Source organism: Onychomys torridus, chromosome 3, assembly GCF_903995425.1.
Source record: "Onychomys torridus chromosome 3, mOncTor1.1, whole genome shotgun sequence".
In the NCBI taxonomy this organism is placed as follows: domain Eukaryota; kingdom Metazoa; phylum Chordata; class Mammalia; order Rodentia; family Cricetidae; genus Onychomys; species Onychomys torridus.
In genome coordinates, this window is record NC_050445.1 from 158,228,049 (window position 1) to 158,246,927 (window position 18,879).

General features: G+C 43.4%; 1 protein-coding gene across 10 annotated transcripts in view; it reads left to right on the forward strand.

The window, feature by feature from the left end:
• The window catches only part of Ppfibp1 (PPFIA binding protein 1), a 153,361-nt gene that overhangs the window by 96,580 nt on the left and 37,902 nt on the right, over nucleotides 1–18,879 (forward strand). For all 10 annotated transcript variants that reach the window (XM_036180858.1, XM_036180861.1, XM_036180863.1 and 7 more), the window contains 4 exons: nucleotides 2,165–2,370; nucleotides 14,273–14,359; nucleotides 16,028–16,141; nucleotides 16,949–17,080. In XM_036180858.1, the coding sequence (XP_036036751.1) occupies nucleotides 2,165–2,370; nucleotides 14,273–14,359; nucleotides 16,028–16,141; nucleotides 16,949–17,080 (539 nt within the window). The remainder of the gene's footprint in view (nucleotides 1–2,164; nucleotides 2,371–14,272; nucleotides 14,360–16,027; nucleotides 16,142–16,948; nucleotides 17,081–18,879) is intronic.

The following is an 18,879-nucleotide window of genomic DNA, read 5'->3' on the forward strand; positions in this document are numbered from 1 at the left end:
AATGAGAGGGGACAGTCATATCTTACTTGCTCCAGCTCTTCTCTTCTGACCATCAGTTTTACTGACTGTTTGGGGCCCTGAGACCTGGAGGTGGTTTTCTGGTCAGAGACTTCCTGAGGGAGACGACATACCTGCTCATTGTACTTGTATGCCCTGGAGATGCAACTTCACTTTACCACCTCAGTTTGGAGTGTTCTTCTCATTTCTTGGAATATCTTTTTCAAGGGGTATTTGTAAGTGAACCTCTGTAGAGGGATGAACTTGATAGTGAAGAGTTCAATAACCAAATCTAACAAAGAACCAGTTAACTTTAATCTAGAAAAGTATTGTCTTGTTCTTGGGATGATACATGCTTTCAAACAGCTTTGCATCTACAGATGAGGTCAGGCTCATTCTGCTATGATTTCAGAAAGCAAAGCTAAGCTCTTACCAGGCACTAACCTCATACTCTTACATATTGGAGGAACAATACATTTGGAATAGCATTTGGGGCTGTACATGTTGTACATTCTACTAGATTAGGGTGTTAGCTTCTTAACCCCCATAGGACTTCAGGACCAGTGTTGGAGTCACTAAGAAAAAGGGCCAGCAAGATGGCTCAGTAGGTAAGGATTGCTGCCACCAAGCCTGATGATGTGAGTTCAATCCCTGGGACACACCTGGTGGGAGGAGAGAACTCTTCAGTTGTCCCCTGACCTCCAAACATCCTCTGTGACACATGTACATACTCAGTGACATGTGTGCATATTCATGAGAAAACAACACACAAATATAATAACAATTAATTAAAATGTGAAAAAAATTAAGGACTAGAAAGATGGTTCAGTAGTAAAGAGCACTTACTTTTGTACAGGATCTGGTTTACATTCTCAGCACCCACATTGTCAAATTACAGATGCCTGTAATTCCAGTTCTAAAGTAATCAGGTGCCCTCCTCTTGCCTCCACAGGACCTACATGCACACGGCACTCATAAATTCACATAGGAACATGTGTAGTCACACACAGAGACAAATAAATAAATTTTTATGAAACTTTTGTAGAAAATAATAAAAGAAAAAGACTATCCAGGATCCATACCAAACTAAGTCAGGTGTTTTGTGAGTAGGTAGGACCTGGGCTTATTCTAGTTAGCCAACTGGAGTAGAAGGGAGAGGAGGAGAAATGACTTTAGATGCTGAAGGTTTTGTTTGTCTGTGTTCACTCTGTTCTGTAACAAGACATATGGAGTAGAAGGTGGTTATCATGGGAGTAATATCAGGTGATCTTAATACTTACAAGTGCTGGAACAGAGAATTTCAGTCTTTAGGAGCGTGTGTGTGTGTGTGTGTGTGTTATGCATATTTTCATGACTGGGGTGTATGTGGAGGACTGAAGTTGATATGGGGTGTCTTTCTTGACCTTCCACCTGAGTAAAGACTCTTGCTGAGTCCCAAGCACCAATTCTGGCTACTCTTTTGTCCCAGGAATCTTATCTCTGCCTCCCAAATACTGGAATTACAGACCATCATACTTTTTTTCTGAGACAGGGTCTTACTATGTAATCTGGCTGACCTGGAACTTGCTGTGTAGACCAGGGTGGCCTCAAAATCACAGAGCTGTGTCTGCCTCTGCCTCCTAAGTCCTGGGATTAAGGTGTGCACCACCACATTTGGTTTAGAACACCAGTTTTGAAAACTAATGTTAACTAGAAATTTGGTGCTAAGGCTATAAACAGAATGGCAGAGGAAGTGCTTTTATATATGCTCACATAGGTATGCATATAAGTCATTGAACATTATCACTTAAGTATATAACTCATTTTCAGGGAATTCATGATCTCTAAAATGTATGTTTTCTGGCAGGCATGACTCCACGTGAACCAGTCATCCACATGGTGACGGTCTCCTGACCTACCATCCCCCTTTTACTCCTTCCCCGCAGCTGGCCTTTTTGTTAGACATTCCACCATTCATATTTACCGTCAATGACATTTAAATTTTTTTTTCAATTATACAAGATTTGGAGAGATGTACATGATTGAATTATTTTGTCTTTTCCCTGTTCTTTGTGATCATTGCTGGTGACTAGATTGGTTATCTTTTTCAGGTGTGGTATTTTACATAACGTAAATCCTATTGTTAACTCTGATTTTTTTTTTTTTTTTTTTTTTTTTTTGAAACCAGGTTCTAAAGCCTTGGAATATTCCAATGGGATTTTTGATTGCCAGTCTCCCACCTCCCCGTTCATGGGAAGCTTGCGAGCTCTGCACCTTGTGGAAGACCTGCGTGGACTGTTGGAGATGATGGAAACGGATGAGAAAGAAGGACTGAGATGCCAGATCCCAGACTCAACAGCAGAGACGCTTATTGAGTGGCTGCAAAGTCAGATGGTAGCTTCTGTGTGTTCCTTGTCTGTGCTGTCAATCTTTGCTGTTTGTTCCAGAACTGTGTGCACGGATTAGCAGACCAAACAAGAGAAAAAACCTGCAAGGCAGAGCATGAGATCCAAGTTCCTCTCATCTCTAAAGATAACTTAAAATTTTCCCTACTTCATTTTATGGGCAGGAATATTTTGCCTGCATATATCTGTGTACCAAGTACATGCAGTTGCCTGTAAGCCTAGAAGGTGTCAGATCGTGTGTGTGTGTGTGTGTGTGTGTGTGTGTGTGTGTGTGTGTGTGTCTGCCTGTCTGTCTTTCTGTCTTACAACATAGTTGTGAGCCACCATGTGAGTGCTGAAAAACTGAACCATCCTCTGAAAGGACAGATAGTGCAACTTTTAACCTCCCCAACTCTCCAGCCCCTAAGGATGATTTTTGAAAAGACACTGTATTGTGTGGGTGCCAACAAGTTGTCCAATTCTACCTCTGAAAATAGACTGGCTTTTAGGTTATGTAAATGACCTGGATTGTCTTAAAGCAGATGTTGTTGTGAGGAAAGAACCTTGCACGTCACAGGTGCTTTCTCAGTAACAGTAGGGTGGGGCCACCTCTGAAGCACTCAGTGGTTATTCTAGACTGGAAGTACAGTGAGTGAGCTCTTGAGAAAGCAGTAAGGCTTGTAGCTGTGTTTGAGGAAAAGCGCCACCTCGTGGTGCGTGACAATCATGTCGCTCCCACTCTGTTAGGGCTTACACTGGCTTGAAATGGCACTCCTGTGAAAGGTGACATCCTTTCCCACGCTGCTGACGTGGACACAGTGGTAAATATCATGTGTGATACGTGTTGAACAGCACAAAACAGATGCCAATGAGAAGACAAGGGGGCGACACAAGGATTAAGATGCATGCATGTGCTTATGACTTGGTTGGTTTATATAAAAATTAATGAGGACTGCGTGAAAGGATAAAGGTCTGTGTGGCAAACGGGAGGGATGAGAGCTGCCTGCTCGGAGAGTCTGAGTACACCTGTTGCCGAAACATTCCATGTAGTGTTGCACAAATTCTGGAGCCTTAGTCTGTCCAGACCTGAGCCTGGTGTTCTTGGTTCTACCCAGTTTGTACCAGCGAAAACCATTTTCAGTGGTGGTGCCGCTAGCTACACAGGGTTAGAGGAGTTTGAGATGGTTCACTTTTAGAAACAGATAACACCTGCATAGACACTTGCCCTGGGAGAGACCTCCCAGGGATTTAAGAGTTCAAGTTTGCTGGTTTCTTTGGCAGTAGCTTAGTACTCTGAAACTCACTGTTCCCTGGCACATTATTCAGCCTGTTCCTACTCCCTGTGTCTTTATTTTCAGCACACAGTGATAAAGGAGTTTGTTACTGGCAAAAGGATTTTCTCCTCACTCACACTCAGAGGCTGTCAGTGGCCGCCATGGCTCAAAAGGACCTGTAGATAATTGACTTGTGCTCAAAGCACATCCAGTAACATGTGCCTATTGATTTGTTGAGTGTTTCTGAGGGCTGAGAGGGCAGAGGAATGTCCGCAATGGTATTGTTAAGACCTGCCTGGAGTGCAGTGAAGGCGCTCCTCTCATCTGCCACTCTGCACTAGCCACCCCCACGTGAGACCTCTGCTTACTTGGTTAGTGTGGTTGTGGACACTGATTGTGGGCTTTCCCAGAAGCCCCAGGACAGTTGCTTTGATGTAGCTGGGGCTCTCAGTGTGCTGCTGTGTAAAACAGGTGACTAAGATCTTTTGGAGGACCTTGTTTGCCGAAGCCTGAGCAAACATCGCTGAGGCACACGTGAAAGGAAGGGCCTTGCAGAGAGCTGCAGAGCAGCACTACGGGAGGCTGGAGAGAAGGCCCTGAGCTGAGCAGCTGGAAGTCTGTGACTGGGGACAGAGCAAGACTAGCCAGAGGCCCTGAGAGTGCTTATCTCACAGCTGGACTCTAAATTATACACATTTGCATTTCTACCCTTTAAAAAATGTGACTTGGGATTCAAATATTTTCATTTTTGAAATGTAGAAATAAGATAGGCCTATATGACAATTATTTACAGGTCAGAAGCTGGCCAGTAATGCCTCATTTCTATGCTCTACGTCACAGGTTAGCATCCTTGATTTGTAGACATTCAATTAGTATTTTACTCATTTCATTAAAAATGGAATTTTGTAACTTCTACTGACCGTGAGACTGCCTCACAACTTAAACTGCAAAAATGTGAGACTCACCTGTCACTCTACCTTGTTTTGCAGTTGACCTTCTTGCTCTTGCAGCTTTGGGTCCTGATCCTCACAGTCTTGGATTAGAAAAAAAGCATTGTGAGACTATTCCAGAGCAAGTTAGACCTAAGATAAATAGAAAGTGTGTGTTTGGCTCAGATATGTTCTTTTATTTGCTGCCTTAAATCTAGGGCTTGGCTGGGCAGTGGTGGCACATACCCTTAATCCCAACACTAGGAAGGCAGAGGCAGGTTGATCTCTGAGTTTGAGGCCAGCCTGGTCTACAGATCAAGTTCTAGGATAGCCTGGGCTACCCAGAGAAACCTTGTCTTGGAAGAAAAAAAAATCTAGGGCTTGATAGACACATTAGTCATGTCTGTGTAACACTGTAACATTTCATGTCACAGTGGAATTCTGTTCTGCCTCATTAACTAAGCAAGTTTCCTATTGGATAGGTTTTCTTTTTTCCATCCACAGGAGCTGAATCATAAATGTCACCATTCTTTAGAAGCATAGAGTTATAGAAATACCATTAAGACAGACTTATGCTTACACACTGTGTCCCTTCATCATGATAAGCTATTAGCACATGCTTTATTTTATCTAGCTACCTTTGTTTGTGTGTTTGAGACGTGGGATCCTTGACAGGCCTAGAGTTCTCATTCCACCTCCTGAGAACTGGCATGACAGGCAGGTGTCCAGCTGCCAATTACATGAAATAATTAAGGAGGTGGCAGCAATTAGTAAAGAAGTAACCTGCATTTGAGGAGCCAGGGGTGCTTCAGACCTAGCAAGAGTGATAATTACAAATCCAAATGCCCAGTGCACTAATGAGAAGATGAGCATCTCTTAGAGGATGTGGACTCTCAAGCTGGCCACCATTAGCTGGGCATGAAGACTTTAATTGTTTAATTGGATGCATTAACAAGTGACTGTAAAGTATCCTGGGAGCATCTTTGCAGTCTCAGAAGCATCTGCTCTCCACCAGAAGTGAACTGCTGTGATGATCTGTAATGATGTAATGATGATCCTTTATGGTGGGACCAGTGTCCTTTCCCTCTGTGGAAAGGTATCCTGTTAGGTTCTCCATCTGTAAGATCTACTGCTGTCTGTCAGGCTCAAGGGAGGACTGCCCAGCATGTGTTAGTACAGGGCCCTCACAGTTCCCTTTACTAACAAGGAAGTGGAGACATGGAGCTTAAGGGAGCCATTTATGAGGTAAGCCCACCTTAGAATTCCAGTTTGCCGTCTTGCCGTCCACTACCTTCCCCCAACAGTTACCAACCTCCTTCACTTGTCACTGGGACCATTTCTCATGTGCTAGTGGGGGAATTTGCTAGGATTCTGTATGTCTCTGGCACTTTTCTTGCTGTAATAAAGTGCCTGACGACAGCAACTTAAAGACGGAAGGGTTTATTTTGGCTCAGGATTTAAGAAGGAATTCAGTGCACGGCAGTGTGAAACACGTGGCAATGGGAGTGTGAGGCGGCAATGGGAGTGAGTGTGAGGCGGCTGGTCACATTGTCAGCAGTTAGGAAGCAGAGGGCTGACAGGAAGTGGGGCTGGGCTACAAAACCCAAGGCCCTCTTCCAGTGTCCCATTTCTCCCAGTGAGGTTCCATGCCTAAAAAATTCCACAGTCTTCTCAACAGCACCACCAGCTGGGAACCAAGTGTTTAAACCCATGAGCCTAGAGGAGGGGACACTTTAAACTGATACCTTGTGTTCCTTCAACTCTGATGCCACTGACTTTTATCTCAAGGGTTGTTTTATTTTTATTTCTAGAATTACCATTTTGACTGAAGTGTACAGTGCAGAAGTGCTAAGCACAACCACACTGGCACAGACCTCACCATCCTCTACCAGAACAAGCCTTTTCACCTTGAAAACTCAAGTCTGCTGTGAGATGCCATCCTTGCTTTCGACACTGTTGTCTTTCTGTGTCTGTGGATTAACAGACCCTCGTAATAAAGAGTGAAAGGGAAGAATGGATCCCAGCTAAACTATGTATATATGTACACCCCCATTTTAATATATTGACATCCACCCTGATTCTGAAATACTTAATGGAGAAGTCATGAAGTTATAAGTGTTAGACCCTCTTCTTGTTGGAGCCTCAACACTGGTCCAAGTGCACTGTGATAGGCCGATGGTGGCTCCTTCATACCCCTGACTCTTCCTTCCCCACCCACTTTGGCTCTCCTCTTCATGCCTTTACCAGTATGGGCGTGCACATGTTTGTATGTATATATGTATGAAGGCGTGAGTTTGATATTCAGTGTCTGCCTTGATCACTTTCTGCCTGATACAGTGAGTCAGGGTCTCACACTTGAACCCAGAGCTTACCAATTCAGCTAGTCTTGCTAGCCAGGTTGCTCTGGGGATCCTCTATCTCAGATCCCACCTTCCGTACCCTGAAATTACAGGCATGCTGGTGTGCCCACCCAGCTTTTATGTGGGTGCTGGGGACCTAACTGCCAACTTCATGCTTATGTGGCAAGCACTTCACCTGCTGAGCCATCTCTCTAGCCACCAGAATTGTCTGTGTTTCCAGGGATGGAGTCCAAAGCCATGTACACTGGGCAAGTTCTCTATCACTGAGCTACACTCTCATTCTTCAGAAATACTTTAATAGACTAGATTAAGCACATGTTAAAGAAAGTCTTCTGGGTACATGTCAATTATCTACAGGTCCTCTTGAGCCATGGCTGCCACTGGTGGCCCTTTGTGTGAGTGAAGAGAAAATCCTGTTGCCAGTAACAAATTCCTTTCTCAGTGTGTGCTGAACATAAAGACACAGGAAGTAGGAACGGGCTGAGAAATGTTTCAGGGAACAGTGAGTTTCAGAGCACTGAGATACCCACACAATCCCCCAGCAAACCTGGACCTTTTAAGTCTCTGAGGGAGGCATTCCTAGAACAAATGTCAAGTCTTACAAACAGGCACCATCTGTTTCCAAAGGTGAAACATCTCAGATTGCTTGAGTTTATTAGCTGCACCACCACTGAAAGGTGAATCATACTGTCTGCACTCAGAAGTCCAAATGTCCTGCAAGCCTCAGGACATTTTGGAAGAGGGTGGAAGAACAAGTAAGCGCTGGAGAAGGGGTGGAGTGCTGTAGAATGTCTTCAGGGCTGGCATGGCCACTGCACTCTTGAACTCAGCAGCTGTGATTACCTGCACAAGACTGGGCCTGTCAGCATTCCCTCACAGAGGGGGGGGGGAGTGCCTGTAGTTCTGCCTCCTAGAGGAGCTGGAGGCAGTTAGTGCTCGCTGTGGGAGGGAGAGGCATTTTCTTCAGTGTGTAGCCTCTGAAGTTGCCCATGCTCCTGTAAATAACTAGTTAAACTCATTCAAAAGACAAACGAGGAGATGAAATTAAAACTGGGGGTACTTGAGCAGAAGGAGCTCAGTGAGTAGAGACGGGATAGTAAAGGTAAACATACTCCAAGTATGTCACATGCACAGAACTGATTATTATGTGTAATTGTGTATGCTAATAAAGTACTTAAAAATCAGTGTAAATTGGTTGGTAACAAATGAGCATGGGCTCAGGACTGGACTGGTCGGGTTCTAGAATTTGTGATGGCAGGTGTGTGCCACCGTTCCTAGCTGATCCGGGATTTAGACAGAGCTCAGAAAACAGAGCAAGGTGGAGATGGGAGACAATGCCAATGATTGTAGATGAATAGAACCAGGAGATCGAAGGGGAAAACACAACCACAAAACAGGCAAAGGCTCTCCTTCTGGTGAGCCGAGAACTGGAGACTGAACTGCATATAGAGGTAGCTGTTCCTCTAACTCTTGTGTGTGTCTTAAATGACCTGTAACAAAGACCATGGTAAAGCAGTCATGTGACAGGATGCCAGCAGTTCCTACATGTTAGTCCTGCTGTGCTGGTAACACTTGGCACAGAAATGAAAGCCGTGCCCTCATCCTGTGTGTACATGCATTGTGCTCAGAAAAGTCACATTCCCAGATCAGGTTATTGGCTAGCTCCAGGACTCTATAACTGTGAAAGAGACAATGCTTGTTAGATGTTTTTCTTCTGATTGTGCCAGGAAGACCTGACCAACACCATAAGTTCCTTAAGTGAATGAAGTGTCAGTGTGGTAGCAGAGCGCACTGTGCCTCCTGTTGTTGACTTATACAGCTGGATTGAATGTTGTCAGTGAGACTTGTAACACACTGAAGTATAAAGGGCTGTCTTGAATGCATTTCAGAGGAGTTAAATATAGTAACTCAGGGTGGTCTTTAATGCTTTGGACATAGGAATCTGTAAGGAACTTGTAGTGAATACAGTTTTTGATGATGTGTATCATATTTTATAGTCCTTCTGGAAGAATGAAAAGAAATATAGGAGGGTTTTATACTAAGAAACTGTTAGGAAGAATAAATGGCTGTTCTAGTTTGCATATTGATGTTATATAAATAGCAACTTTGGAAGGAAAGAATTTATTTGGTTTGTACTTCCAAATCACAATCTACCAAGGAAATCAGGTCAGGAACCCTGAAGGACAGTTGCTTAGCAGCTTACTCTCTGACTCACGTTCAGCTACATTTTTTATGCTGTCCAAGGGCTGGGCCTTCCTATATCAAAAAGCAATAAAGAAAATGCCCCCCTAGACAGGCCCACAGGCCAGTTCTATGTAGGCAATTCATTGGTTGAGGTACTTTCTTCCCAAATGTGTGAAATTGACACCAAGGTTAGCCATTACAGTGATCAGTTCACGTAAATTTGGTGATTGGCCATCAGTGGCAGAATGTGGTAAAAGCTGTTCTGTGAAGTTTAGGGCAGGGCATGAAAAGGGGGCCATTAGATGAGGAGAAGAGAATGACACACAGTATCAGAAGGAAGAGGTAGAGCTGGTTATGAACATTGGGTTACCATAGGCAAGGGGATTAGGAGGTGGGCAAAAGTGGGTCAGGGTTGAGAGAAAAACTGAAGAAATCTTACTGTATGAAGAAGCTGAAAATAAGAAGAGGTGACAATTACAGGTCTAGGGGACATAGGAGACCAAGGCTCTGGGGGAAGACAGGAAAGATGGGTGATGAGGGGTCTTCCTGAAGGAGGATGTGAACTTATGCAGCACACCACCATGAAGTACTGAATTTAAAAGAAATATGACTGGAGCAAGGCCAGTTACTCATCTTAAACTCAACCCATGGCTATTAAACACTGTTCCTTCTTTTAGCAGTCATTCAGTTAAGTACTCCTATCAGACTAAAAGAATCGCTCGTTCACTGTGCAGTGTCTCTGTTGGGGCGGGGGGTAGTCCACTGAGCACGGTGCTTCAGAGCTTGTCCAGTGCTATATAAGTAGTTTATGAATGAACTGTTCATTCAAGGAAGACTTTATAGACCCAAATGTAGGTAGATAGGGAAGGTTTAAGAAACGAATGAAAGAGGAAAAGAGGGGTGAAATGCATGTGTGAACTCAGAGCCTGCCACTGGGTGGAAGGCTTGAGTCACATGGGAGGTGGGTCATTGTGGAAGGAAGGACAGAGGTGACAGGTACCTCATAGGCTTAGCTCCAACATTCTTAAGCAGAAGTAACAGGAAGAAAGAGGTCATGTGGACAGACTAGCTCTTTATCTACTTAAATACTTTACCACTCTGGGTATCAATTCCTAAGACTTTTTGCCTGTGGTTCCTGTGGAGACTATCAATGCTTCAGAAATGCCAGCTGATTTTGAGTATTATAAGTACTTATAAATATCAGGACATTTCTGATTCATTTGCTCATTTTGAATCAGTTCTCAGCATTTCACTTTGGAGAACTGATTTTGAAACATCTCATGTCTGTATAATATTTGGCCTGAAAGAAAATGCTGCCAATCTGGCTAGTTTCTTGCACTCAGAATAAAGGAACAGGGTGTAGTTCAGAGTGGAACCTGTGAGTGCTTCTGTGTGATAATTGCGTCCATGTAAGGCCCTGGGTTCAAACATCATCCAGAACCATGGGAGGAAAAATGAATGGATACTTTTGTTTTGACTCAGTGGCACATGACTATTGTCAGAGCTAATCAAAATGCTGAGGCAGGAGATTTATTTGAGTCCAGATGTTTGAGGCCAGCCTGATCAATATATGGAGCCCCACCCTGTCTCTTAAAGAGAGACAAAAGAGAAAGTTCTACCTCTTACACTCACTGAACCTAAAGGGTTTTTTTTGTTTGTTTGTTTCGTTTTTTTGTTTTTTTTACCTAATGAAATGTGTCTATAAAACATTACTTGCATTGGATTTTTAAAACAGATGCCTCATAATGTACGTAATCAAAATGAGGAGTTGAAAGCTGTCCAGGGTCTGCATTTGTACTCTCATAGATTAAGAACATACATCGAGTGTTCTGGCTGTTTTCCAGAAGCCAGTCCTCAAGGAGTTATGAACATTTCATTTTCATGGTCCCCAGGGGCTGTAAGTCATTCCAACTACTCCATCAGACTCTTGTAAGTTAATTCTGGGCACTTGAGTTAACAATGTGAACAGGGTTATGCAGTGGTAATGATGCAGGTATGTAACTGAACAGCTGATATTAACATTACACACACTCTAAACATGCATTGCACACTTGTTAAATTAGCTTTTGAATTTTTTGTGGCCTCTTGGGAAACAATCCAACATGTCTACATCTTCAGAAGGAATGCCCTCAATTTAATCTTTTCTTCTCTTTTTCCCCTCCCATACTTCTTCCCTTTCTTCTTCCTCCTCCTCCCCACTTCTTCCTACCCTTCTTCCTCTTCCTTCTCCCATTTTGTTTTGTTTTCAACACATGATTTACGTTGCTCCCAGAACTGAACTAGTAAACTGGAGAGGTAGACTAGATGTAGGTTAATTCTGGAGAAATAATAGCTGTCACATCAAATGTGCCTGGGGAAGAAGAGTGTAGCAGGAATCTTAAATGGCTTATTAATAAAAACAAACCTGGAGCCAGGTATTGGCTGGAAGATCACTGGAAGATCAGAGAAGCAGAACAAGCCACAGCCACCTCACCCCACCAATTCCTCAGCTGATCCTGTTTCCTCAGACTGGAAGCCTCTGAGTCCTCATCCAGAATCAATCCCAGCTGAACTGCTGCTCAAAGGCCTAAAGGCTTAACCAGCCTAGTTCCTGGTCCTCACACCTTATATACCTTTCTGCTTTCTGCCCTCACTTCCTGGGATTAAAGGCGTGAGTCACCATGCCTGACTATTTCCAGTGTGGCCTTGAACTCACAGAGATCCATGCCTCCAGAAGGCTAGTATTAAAGGTGTGAGTGCCACCATTTTCTGGCCTCTGTATCTAGTGGCTGTTCTGTTCTCTGACCCCAGATAGGTTTATTAGGGTGCACAATATTTTGGGGAACACAATTTCACCACAGAAGAGTGCACAGTTTGTGTTTTCTTCTGATTCTAACTCTGAAGGGATGGACTTTTCAGTTGAATTCTGGATGTCTGTTTTGGATTTCCTTTTGGCTTTTATCTCTGTTGTATTTAGAGGAATATTCAGGGAATCCTCTGGATAAAATATGTATAATGTGGCTATAAGCTATTTAAATGAATTTATAAGGAATACATCATGAGCTGGGCATAGTGGCTCGTGTCTGTGATCCCAAGAGGCTAAAAGGGGATATTTCTGGACTACAGAGTGACATGTTGGAGAGGGAAGGACAATGGAAGAAGGAGGGAGAGTTGGGGGGGCTGTCACACATACTCTGTCTTAGGATTCTGTTGCTATGGAGAGACACCATGGCCACAGCAACTCTTACAAAGAAAACATTTAATTGGGAGACTTAACAATTTCAGAGGTTTGGCCCATTATCATCATGGCAGGACATGTAGTATGCAGGTAGACATGGTGCTGGAGAAGGAGCTGAGAGTGGAAAAGGAGCTACATTGTGATCCACAGGCAACAGGAAGTGGTTTGAGACACTGGGTGTCTCTTGAGCATATATGAGACCTCAGAGCCCACTCCGACAGTGACATGCTTCCCCAACAAGGCCACACCTCCTAATAGTGCCACTCCCTATGAGCTTATGGGGCCCAATTACATTCAAACCACCACACTACTACTGTGTTTCCGAATGACAATTTTATGGGTCTTACTCTTTCATGACTTGGATATGAAAAAAAGTGGAAGAAAAAGTAAGGCACAGTGGCACATACCTTTAATCCCAGCATTCAGGAGGCAGAGGCAGGTGAATCTCCATGAGTTCGAGGTCAGCCTGACCTACATAGTGAACTCAAGGACAGCCAGGACTGCATAGGAAAATGGTGTCTCAAAAATAAAATAAATAAATATAAAATCTGTAGAAAAAAAATGTCTGTACTTTCTTGGAAAGTTGTACTGTGCATAATATACCAAATGGGTTTTTTAAAAAAGGGCAAGAAGGAGAAGAGTGAGAAGGTGAGCATGGGGGAGCATTGAGAAGAGTGAGAAGGTGAGCATGGGGGAGCAGTGAGAAGAAGAGTGAGAAGGTGAGCATGGGGGAGCATTGAGAAGAAGAGTGAGAAGGTGAGCATGGGGGAGCATTGAGAAGAAGAGTGAGAAGGTGAGCATGGGGGAGCAGTGAGCCAGATGCCGGGAAGTTACAAGCTGATGCCCAAGTTTTGCCTAGAGGCAGATCATAGTGTTGTTTGAACAAATAAACACATAAGACATTAGTTTAGCCAATATGGAAAATGATTACAAAGCTGGTAGCCTAGCTAGTCAGTGCCATCAGGGAAAATCACTTTGGACTGAGTGTTTAAGCTTGTGGGGGGTGGGGGTGGTGACTTCTGAAGGCTTTCCAGGCAAGAACCTTCGTGTTGTGACTGGAGAGCTGAGTGAGCAGGAAGAATCCTCGCAGACATTGCCCCTTTCTCTGCTCCATCAGCAGGCACTGACAGTCCTGTGTAGAGCCTGGGGATGGAGTGGTGGGAATGGGAGGACATCACAAGTCATAACCACTAGTCTGCACACAAAATTAGTGACAGGAGTCATTCAGGGACAAATGGAGTATTGTCTTCTACCGATACTCAGAACTTTGCATGCTCCGTGCCTGTGGCCACTGGAGCTTTCCAGCAGCTGCTGCTTTTTAGTCTGTGCTGGTTAGCTAAAGTCATTTGAAAGAGAAATCTCAACTGAGAAAAGGTCTACATTATCATATTGGCTTGTAGACAGGTCATAGCACATATTCCTAATTAATGATTGATGTGGAAGGTCCAGTGGGGTGAGGGCATTCCTGGGCTGGTGATCTTAGGTTGTATAAGAAAGGCTTATATGGCTTATAAGCTCCTCAGGCTTAGTGGGCCATGAGGAGCAAGCCAGTAAGCAACATTCCTCCAAGGCCTCTGCTTCTGTTCTTGCCCTGACTTCCAGTATGGTGGACTATAAGGTAAAATAAATCCTTTCCTCCCCAGGTTGTTTTTGGTCAGTGTTTTATGTAGCAGTACATTTAGAACTAAGCAAGGGAAATTGTGTTCTGTTTGCTCAGAAATGGTGTAGGTCAGTCAGTTGTGTCTAGATGCTCAGTTGTATATAAGTGTTCACTGTGCCTGTCATACTCATTTTGAAGTTAATTAACTCATATTTTCCACTCATGGCAGTGACAACTGTGCTGAATTTAATTCAGGCCTTTTGAATTTAAAATATATCCATTTTACTGATTCATAACATGTCAGTCCTAAAGGAGAGTTGACCTTATCTATGTTATTTTCTTGTTCAGACCAATGGACACCTACCTGGGAATGTAGACGTCTATCAAGAAAGGCTAGCACGTTTAGAAAATGACAAGGAATCCCTCGTTCTTCAGGTAAGTGGTACTTCAGGTTATTCCCTTCTCAGGACATGCAGCGTCCTTGCAACTTTGGATCACGTGTATAGGGACACAGCACCTGTAGTAAACGTGCCATCAGATCTGATTTTCCATACATTTGAACTAGAAATTCAGATCTGGAAATACCTGCAGTGAATTGCAATGTAACAACTGTTCATGTGCATTCACATTGTACTGGGAAACCTCATGGTGACTTGGAGCATAAGGAAGATGTGAACACCCTGCTGTTCTATGAAGGAGCTTGAGCATGCAGACTTTGTCATCTGCAGGGATTCTTGAGCCAGCCCCACTCAGATACCAGGGCAAGAATGTACCTCTAAAGACTACTGAAAATGAAAATCTCAATTCACATTCATACAGCAACCCATCTCGTTACTGACAAAAATAATACAATAGAGCAGAAGGAAGTTGTGATGTCAGTGTTTGTAATCCCAGCACTTAGGAGGCTGAGGCAGAAGAATTGCTGTGAGTTTGAGGCCACCTTGGGCTATAGTATAAGATCCTATCTCACAAACAAGCAGTGGTATGCTAGGCCAGCCGTCCATACAGAGTGTGTGGTGGGCTGGCTGTGGAGGGCCAAGGGTATGTCACCCAGTCCACAGGAGCTGGTCCTTGACTTACCCCCTCCAGTCAGCCACCTGAGATGACTTTCTGTGTTACCATCAGATCTAATTTTACATACATTTGAGCTAGAAATTCAGATCTGTGAATGAATACCTGTAGTGTAAAAATCTCAGCCTGAATGTACATTAACCTTCCAGCTTTGAAAATGATACATGAACCAAACAAAGCATCCCGAGAGGAGCCTGCTGCTGGAAACTGCTGTGGGATGTTTGTTTGCTTCCTTGTGGTATTTCTAAGTACAGAGCACATGGCTTTACTTTCATGTTTTGAACTGACCGGATCAAAGAATATTTACTCAGCTGCCTGAGGAGAGACCTGTAGATCTGCATGGGACCCTGAGGACGACAGAGGAACCCCACTGTTTCTTGGGACATTTGAGTGTGTTGCGGTACACTCTGGCTTTTTCTTTTTTTCTTTGTGGTTCTGGGAACTGAACTCAGAGTCCTGCACATGTTGGAAACAGTGTACCACTCTTTGCCACACCCTGGCTTTGAACAAATTTGGGACCATGTTGATCTTGAACAAGCTTGTAGAATTTGAGTTCTTTATTCATTTTTTGCTTCTTTTATTATTGATGTATGAGATCTGAGTGGTCCTTAACGTCTGTTTCAAATAAGGACTGCATTTCCTACTAGTTCTTCACCACTGCCTTAGAAATCAAATTTTCTCTGTATATTCTATAACTGAAATGATTTTAATATGGAAAGTATTGCATATCTTGGATCAGCACCAAGTTCCTCCTAAATTGAATAGGAATCCTTAAGTCATAAGGCAACATAGGGCTGCAGATGTTGCTCAGTGGTACAGTGCCTACCTAGCGTGCCCAAGGCCCTGGGTTTGAGCCACACGAAACAAATATAAATAGCAGAGGGCAGGATCACTGTCATCTTGTTAAGTCTGGGATGTTTTAAGCTACCCTGAATGATGGGTGGTCTGTCTTTGTTCCAGTTAGAGAATGAAGCATGCTGTGGGACCCAAAGCCTTTCAAACTCACTGCAGTCTTTTGCTTTAAATTGATAGGTGAGTGTGTTGACAGACCAAGTAGAGGCTCAGGGAGAGAAGATTCGAGATCTGGAGTTTTGTCTTGAAGAGCACAGAGAGAAGCTGAACGCCACCGAGGAAATGCTGCAGCAGGTATGGGCCAAAGCTAGTGAAGGAGGGGCCTGCTGAACTGTTTTAGTTGAGGTGCAACATTCCTGTCTGGTGTCTGCAGCAGTAAATTCCAGAATCCCGTAGACTTGTGCATTTAGAGTCTAGTAGCAGAGTCTAAAAACACAGAGACATACAAAGTTATACAATTAGAATAGAATACAGTGTTACAGGAACTGTAAATTCATCTTTTGCATTCATATTATTTCCAGCTCTCAACCATGAGATGATAAAACACTACATGGGACTTGTTTTTAGGCAAATAAAAAAAAATGCCACACACATGCATTCGTGTGTGCACACAGGGTTTATAGATGAGAAACTTTGTGATGCAGTGGACAGAGTTATACATGGAGCACATGGAAACAAAACTGCTTCTGTTGAATGTCTGTCTGCCACCCTTGCCTGCCTGCATTACTCCACAGGCTCATGACCTCTCTGTCCCTCAGTTTCCAGATCCCTAGAAACCCTGATCAATGAGGCTGATAAGCTCTTTTTACCTCCTAAGGCTGTTGCAGGACTGAACCACTTATGAGTATGTTCCTAGTCCCTCGCACATAGCAAGCACTGTGTACAGCAGCATTGTCATCAGGCTTAAGATGCATCTTTTGACAACATGATGATGTATTTAGTTCTGTTCAGAAGAGGGTCACTAGAGCATGTGGTCCTCAGTAGTGTGGTGTGTAGCCGTTACTTTTCACCCACAGACCACAATTAACCATTGCTGCTTTGCAGTCACGGCAGAAGTTTATAATAAAAAGACTTGTGAATATTGATTTGAAATTCTGACAGGAGCTTCTGAGTAGGACCTCCTTAGAAACACAGAAGCTGGAGCTCGTGGCAGAGGTCTCTAACTTGAAGTTAAAACTGACGGCCGTTGAGAAAGACAGACTGGATTATGAAGACAGGTTCAGAGACACAGAGGTGAGTAATGTGCATGATCTCCACCTCCTTCCCTTCTTAGCCTGCATACACACATACCCAAGTGTAGCAGGGATCTTAAAAGTTCCTATCAATAAAAACAAACCTGAAGCCAGGTATTGGGGTGAACGCTGAAAGATCAGAGACGCAGAACAAGCCACAGCTACCTCACCTCGACAGTTCCTCAGCTGATCCTGTTTCCTCAGACTGGAAGCCTCTGAGTCCTCATCCAGAATGGCTCTCAGCTGAACTGTGCTGCTCAAAAGCCTGAAAGCTTAACCAGCCAAATGCTTCTAGTTTCTGGTCTTCATGCCTTATATATTTTTCTGCTTTCTGTTATCACTCCCTGGGATTAAAGGCATGTGTCACCAAGCCTGGCTGTTTCCAATGTGGCCTTGAACTCACAGAGATCCAGAGGGATTTCTGCTTCTGAAATGCTAGGATTAAAGGCACAAGTGCCACCATTTTCTAGCCTCTGTAACTAGTGGCTGTTCTGTTCTCTGACCCCAGATAAATTTATTAGGGTGCACAATATTTTGGGGAACACAATACCACCACACCCAAAGATAAAGCTTAAATTCCTAGAGGTGTGAAGGGAGGGTAGCTAGTTACAATATGCTCTTATCCTGCTCCCTTTTAAGAAATTTTAGGTTTGGGAGTGTAGCTCAATGGTAGATGTCATGATCAGGGCTCACTAGACCCTGGGTTTTATCCTCAGCACCACTCCAAAGACAGAATAATCCAGCCGTGGTGGTGTGTCCCTGTAATTCCAGCACTTAAGAGATGGAGGCAGAGGATCAGGGGTTCAGTCAGAGCCAGTTTCCACAACATAGAGAGTCAGAATAGACTGGACACCATGAAACCCTTGTCTCAAAAAAATAAAAACAATAAATAAAAAAGAACAGATCTCTGCCTCCTGAGTGCTAGGATTAAAGGTGTGTGCCACCACTGCCTGGCCTCTATGTTTGATCTAGTGGCTTGTTCTGTTCTCTGATCTTCAAGCAAAGTTTATTAGAGTACACAATATTATCACCACAGCAGGTATTTTTTTACCTTTTTGGTAGTACCTCAGAACAGCACCTACATCGTGTTTTGTGTCTACCTGGTTTTTTCCTGTTTCCATTCTTTTCACATGTTCTCATTCAGATTCCAAGTGACACCATGAACACACTTCTAAGAAACACAATCCCTGATCATTTTCTATGAAATAATCTACACTATTGATAAAATGGAGTACACATTCACAGGGTAGATTACAGAGTGTTTGATAATCATGATTTTATATAAAAATAGTCCTCAAAGGTTCCAGAATGGAATATGTACATGTTCTGGCTTAATGTTTCCTTAACAATAAAACATTTACCTAGTTATTTCTGCAATCCCAAGTCTCTTAACACTATTTGAGAGTTTTAGAGAGTTTGGATATTAGTTTCTAAGAAAATGTTGAAGTAAGGAATACCTATATGCATTTCCAAAAAAATAGTCCATTAAAACCGTTAAACCTTGAAGATTTAGGACTTGCCTGCCCTGGAACTTGTTAGTGGGAGATTGTTGGCTCATTCAGCACCCCCTTCTGGTATGAGCACAGATGGCTGAAATGTAGAGCTCTGAAAGAAGCCTGAACTGATAAGCTAATTGAATAATGTGTATATGTATACATACATTCACACACACACACACACACACACACACACACACACACAAGAAATGACCCCAGTATATAGTTCAGTGTTCTGTGGTTGTTTCTTTGTCTTTGCGGTCACCAGGAAAGGAAGTGGCAGTGTTTACAGTGGTGCCTGCTG